Below are 4,945 nucleotides of genomic sequence, written 5' to 3'. Positions count from 1 at the left end.
GCCGCTGACGCCCGCACCCGGCAGCCCTCCCCCCTCACCCCTCTCGCTCTCCCTCTCCGCCCGCGGGCTGTGAAGTTGGAAGGCCGGGCCCGCGGACGGGGGAGCTCCCGTGCAGCCCCGGCGGCGAGGGCCGCGGACGGGGAGGGCTCACGCACCCAGCTGGGGGGCCCGGTCCCGGGGCAAGGCGGGCTGTCCCGGCTCGCGGAAGGTCACCTCTGCACCTCTCCTTAACTCGGAATGCCCTCTAGGTTTGCAGGTCGTCGTCGCCTAAACAGTGTGCGGCTGCGATGGGTGGAGGCGGTGGAGGGAACGGGGCCAGGAGGGTTGAGGCCACAGCTTGGGGTTCCAGGAACGAATCTACAGTGTTTGCCTTTCTTTTTGAAGAAGTCAGTGTGTGCTTGAAGAATTCCGATGGCGAATATTTTGGGCCTTGTAGGTGAAGCTTTCTCTCCTGCCTGTTACGTGGCATCTGGAAAGTGTCTGCACACCGTTTCCCAGCCCCTGATGCCCTGGGTCGTAGTTACAGTCGTTTGTGCTTCTCCTTGAACTTACGGAAATAACGGGAGGCTGGTCGGCATGGCTGCTGTCTGCCAGTGGCTGAGCTAATTGATTTGAATCTCGGCCCAATACTTTCGGCTGCCCCTTTTTCTCTAAGAGCTTGCGGGGTTTATGGAATTCTGGGGAAATGGGGAAAGTTGCCTCAAAAGAAACCCCAACCACAAAGCTATCTCTAACGAGCCTTTGTGAGCTGGCCGCTCTCTCATTTTTCTCTGTGAAATTAATTAAAATGATACGGTTTGCTGACTATCTACTATGTGTTTGACACTGTGCTTACATGTATCATCGATTCCTTAAAATTGAACAGAAGTCTTAATGAAAACGATGGCTGTTACAAAGGTATCTTTGTCCTTAATCCAGTAGAGTGCATGTCTTCAAGCCGGAGTTGTCTTCCTGGGTTATGGTTATAGTGCTTGTTGGAGTCTTATTAAAGTCCAGTTTTTGCTTAGTCTTATAAAATAGAGTTCTTTAGCGTCACATTGCTGCTGTTGCCCTTTACGATCTTCTCTTGATCGGCTGGTCTGGCATACCAGCTGACACGTTAATCTTTCCAAGGCATCCTGCTGTCTTGTTGATTTACCCAGCTCTCAGTGTCTTTTATTAACTTCCCTCAGCCTAGCAAGTGAAGGACATACATTGAGTCCAGCACTTGAGGCCTTCTCCTCTGCGGTACCAGGTTCCTTTTGCCAGCTCATCTTTGGCTCCTAATTGTACCCTACAATGTAGACACGTGATTATTTGCTGTTTTTCACATTGTCTGTTCTTATTGCTTCTTTCCCTCACCTTCAAACTGGAATGCCCTGTCTTTTAGATACCCCTGTCAGAATGTTATCTTTTCATAAAGGATAAAATAACCCCATCCTAATTCTTCCATTACTGCTCTGTTTTGAATTCCTACAGTAATTAGTGTCTTAATTATAGCACCTGAAGCATCTGGTTTGGTGTGCTTGTCTTATTCTAGATAGTAAGTTCTTTGAGATGAGGTTCTAATATGGTGTATTGTGTGTAGAGGGCAGTCAACTAGTGGGACCATCTTGTTCTGCCTTTTAACTAAAACACTGTTGTTAGGTATAACTCGGAGCTGTTGAATTTAAAAATAAGCCCTGAGTAAAGATTGTGTCCTGCCAAACCATTAAGATATACTTGCTTACTGCTTTAGGGTGGCTGCTGAAATAGTATTAACATCTCTGAAATAGTATTAATGCCTCTGAATTTTAGTTTGTAGAAATAAGCATTTTCCAAGTAAGTTGTCAAGGAAATATTTTTACATTTGTTCATTTCTCTTGGAAGGAGTCCAAAACTACCTACCTGGAAGATCTTCCACCACTTCCCGAGTATGAATTGGCCCCATCCAAATTAGGAGAAGAAGTAGATGATGTTTATCTCATTCGAGCTCAAGGATTGCCCTGGTCGTGCACTATAGAAGATGTACTTAACTTTTTCTCAGGTATATTTTATATTTGTTTAAATAGGTAGTTTTGTCTGAGTAAAAAGGGAGTCCCACAAAGCCCAAGTAAGACTTCCTGTAGACTTCCTCTTTGATGGTTGGGAATTGTTTTGATTCTGGCTGGTTCCATATTTGTATCAAGTGATTCCATGTGTACTGTTGGTGGTATGTACCAGATTTTTTTTTTTTTAATATTTTCTTGAGTTGGAACCTCACTCTGTTGCCCAGGTTGGAGTGCAGTGGCATGCTCACGGCCACTGCAGCCTCGACCTACTGGGCTCAGGCTATCCTTCCACCTCAGCCTTCTAAGTAGCCAGGACTACAGGCGCACACTACCACGCCCAGCTTATTTTTTGATTTATTGTAGAGACGAGGTCTCACCATGTGTCCTGGGATGGTCTCGAACCTGCAGGCTCAGGCATCCTCTCACCTCAGTCTCCCAAAGTGCTGGGATTATAGGCCAAACCTGGCCTGTACCAGATTTAAATACTGAATGCAAAAAAGATATCTAATGTTAAAGCTACATGCCCACACCTCATCTACAAGGGTACCTGCATAATAAACATTTGCATACCTAACCCTGAATTGTACCCCTCATCTTTAAAATGAAATTTTTTTTAAAGAAAGAGAAATAAAACTACATGCCGTGAAACCAGTTTTTTTTTGCAGTTTTAAGGTGTACAAATCAAAAAGCCAAACCAGTTAGTTGAAATTACAGGATTAAGAGTACCTCTTTATGTAATACATACATTTAGAATGCATGGTCACTTAGTATCAAGGGATAGAATTCCTGTAATATGTTTGGAAGGCTTATCAGTTGGAGAAATTTTTGTTTTTTTGTTTCTGTATCTATGATTTCTAATTTTTCTTTTAAGAGACTTTAGAAGATACCACCTTAAAATGTTGTAAAAGATATAGCTGGACTGCCTTAATGTTTATAGCATTGTGTGGGCCAGACATTTTTTAAAACCACTTGCCACATATTTGACTTACTCCCTTGATAAGAAGTATGAAGTATGGAGATGTCTTTCCTTGGTAATAAAAAGAGAGAAAGTTAAGTTATGATAGCAAAATTACTCTTTTTTTTTTGGAGTTTAAAATACAGTTTATTTAAAAAGTAAATTAGAGAGAAAACGAGAAAGAGAAGATTCACCTCCCCAAGGTGGGGGAGGGGGCCAAAGCCAGGAAGCATGACAACACAACAACAGACTCTAGCAGGGCAATGGCCTATAATAGCAAAATTACTCTTATGGGAGCTGCTTTAGAGTCTTGTAGATATGGTTTTAAAGAAAATAGTTAGGTTTATAAATTGATGTGTAAACTTAACTATATTTAATCTCCTTAAGTGATGTGAAACTGATTGTAATGGGCATAATTCATTTTGTGTTGGACCTACCCTGATTTGCCATTCAATGGTTAGGAAGGAGATCATAAACTTATGTGCTAAGGTTTGCTTATCTTTTCTACTTGGACCTTTATTTATTTGTATTTTTAAGTCAGAGTCTCTGTCTCCCAGGCTGGAGTGCCGTGTATGATCACAGCTCACTGCAGCTTCAAATGCCTGGGCTCACACGATCCTCCAGCCTCAGCCTCCCGAGTAGCTGGGACTACAGGTGTGTACCATCACGCCTGTCTAAGTTTTTGGTGTTTTTTTTTTTGTTTGTTTGTTTTGTAGCTATGTGGTCTTGCTATGTTGCCTAGGCTGGTCTCAAAACTCCTGGGCTCAAATAATCCTTCTTCCTCAGCCCTCAGCCTCCCAACGTGCTGGGATTACGGGCATGAGGCACCATGCTCAGCCTATGTGGCACATTTTAGAGACTACAATCTTATTGGTGTTTTTTGTTGTTGTTGTTGTTTTAAGTCAGAGTCTCACTCTGTTGCCCAGGCTGTAGTGCAGTGGCATTGCTCATGGTCACCACAGCCTTGACCTGCTGGGTTCAGGCGATTCTTCTGCCTCAGTCTTCCAAGTAGCTGGGACTACAGGTGCATGCCACCACATCCAGCTAATTCTTTTGATTTATTGTAGAGGTGAGGTCTCACCAAGTTGCCCAGGCTAGTCTCGAACCCCTGAGCTCAGGCAATCCTCTCGCCTTGGCCTCCTAAAGTGCTGGGATTACAGACATGAGCCACTGTGCCCGGCTCTCATTGGCATTTGGATGACTTCAATGATGTGGGTTTGTCTGAGGATTATGATGCTCATTTTGTTTCCTGCTTTATTGTTGGAAAATGGCATTCTAGTGACTTGTATAACGAAACTGAAAGTTTTATTTCTGTTTTTAATTGATTTTGCTCATATACTTTCAGACTGCAGAATCCGCAATGGTGAGAATGGAATACATTTCCTCTTAAATAGAGATGGGAAACGAAGGGGTGATGCCTTGATTGAGATGGAATCAGAGCAGGATGTGCAGAAAGCCTTAGAGAAGCACCGCATGTACATGGGTCAGCGCTATGTGGAAGGTATGTGAGAGTAGATTCTGGCTGTTTGAGATCACTGCATTAGATTTTTATACTTTCAAGGCAGTTTTTATTTGATCCTTAATGGCAGTGAAGTAGTTAGATCTTATAAATGCATTTTTTTTAGCTTGTGAGGATAAAGCACAAAGATATAAGCTGTTTCTTATCTGTAAAATGAGGATGCTGACAAAGCTTAACTTACAAGTCTTGAGAATTAAATGAGTTATGCCTGGCATATAGTAAATATTCAATAAATGTGATTTGTCATTTTCTTTTTTTTTTGATTTGAAGTCTCACTCTGTCGCCCAGACTGGAGTGCAGTGGCCGCTCCCGGCCACCGCAGCCTCGATCTGCTGGGCTCCGGCGACCCTTCCGCCTCAGCCTTCCAAGTAGCCGGAATTAGGCATGCGCTACCATGCCCGGCTGATTTTCTTATTTATTGTAGAGATGAGGTCTCGCTGCCCAGGCAGGTCTGGAACCCGC

The 4,945-nt window shown here is 43.5% G+C and overlaps 1 protein-coding gene across 1 annotated transcript in view; it reads left to right on the top strand.

Annotated features, from left to right (window-relative positions):
• GRSF1 (G-rich RNA sequence binding factor 1) overlaps positions 1-4,945 on the top strand; it is a 35,351-nt gene that overhangs the window by 7,401 nt on the left and 23,005 nt on the right. The window contains exons 2-4 of the mRNA XM_021715105.1: positions 249-386; positions 1,777-2,005; positions 4,310-4,465. Coding sequence (XP_021570780.1) covers positions 249-386; positions 1,777-2,005; positions 4,310-4,465 — 523 coding nt within the window. The remainder of the gene's footprint in view (positions 1-248; positions 387-1,776; positions 2,006-4,309; positions 4,466-4,945) is intronic.

Source organism: Carlito syrichta, unplaced genomic scaffold (genome assembly GCF_000164805.1).
Source record: "Carlito syrichta isolate Samal-C Ts95f unplaced genomic scaffold, Tarsius_syrichta-2.0.1 Scaffold306677, whole genome shotgun sequence".
Lineage (NCBI taxonomy): Eukaryota > Metazoa > Chordata > Mammalia > Primates > Tarsiidae > Carlito > Carlito syrichta.
Note: the sequence above shows the minus strand (reverse complement) of the source record. Positions and strands in the feature narration are given on the sequence as shown.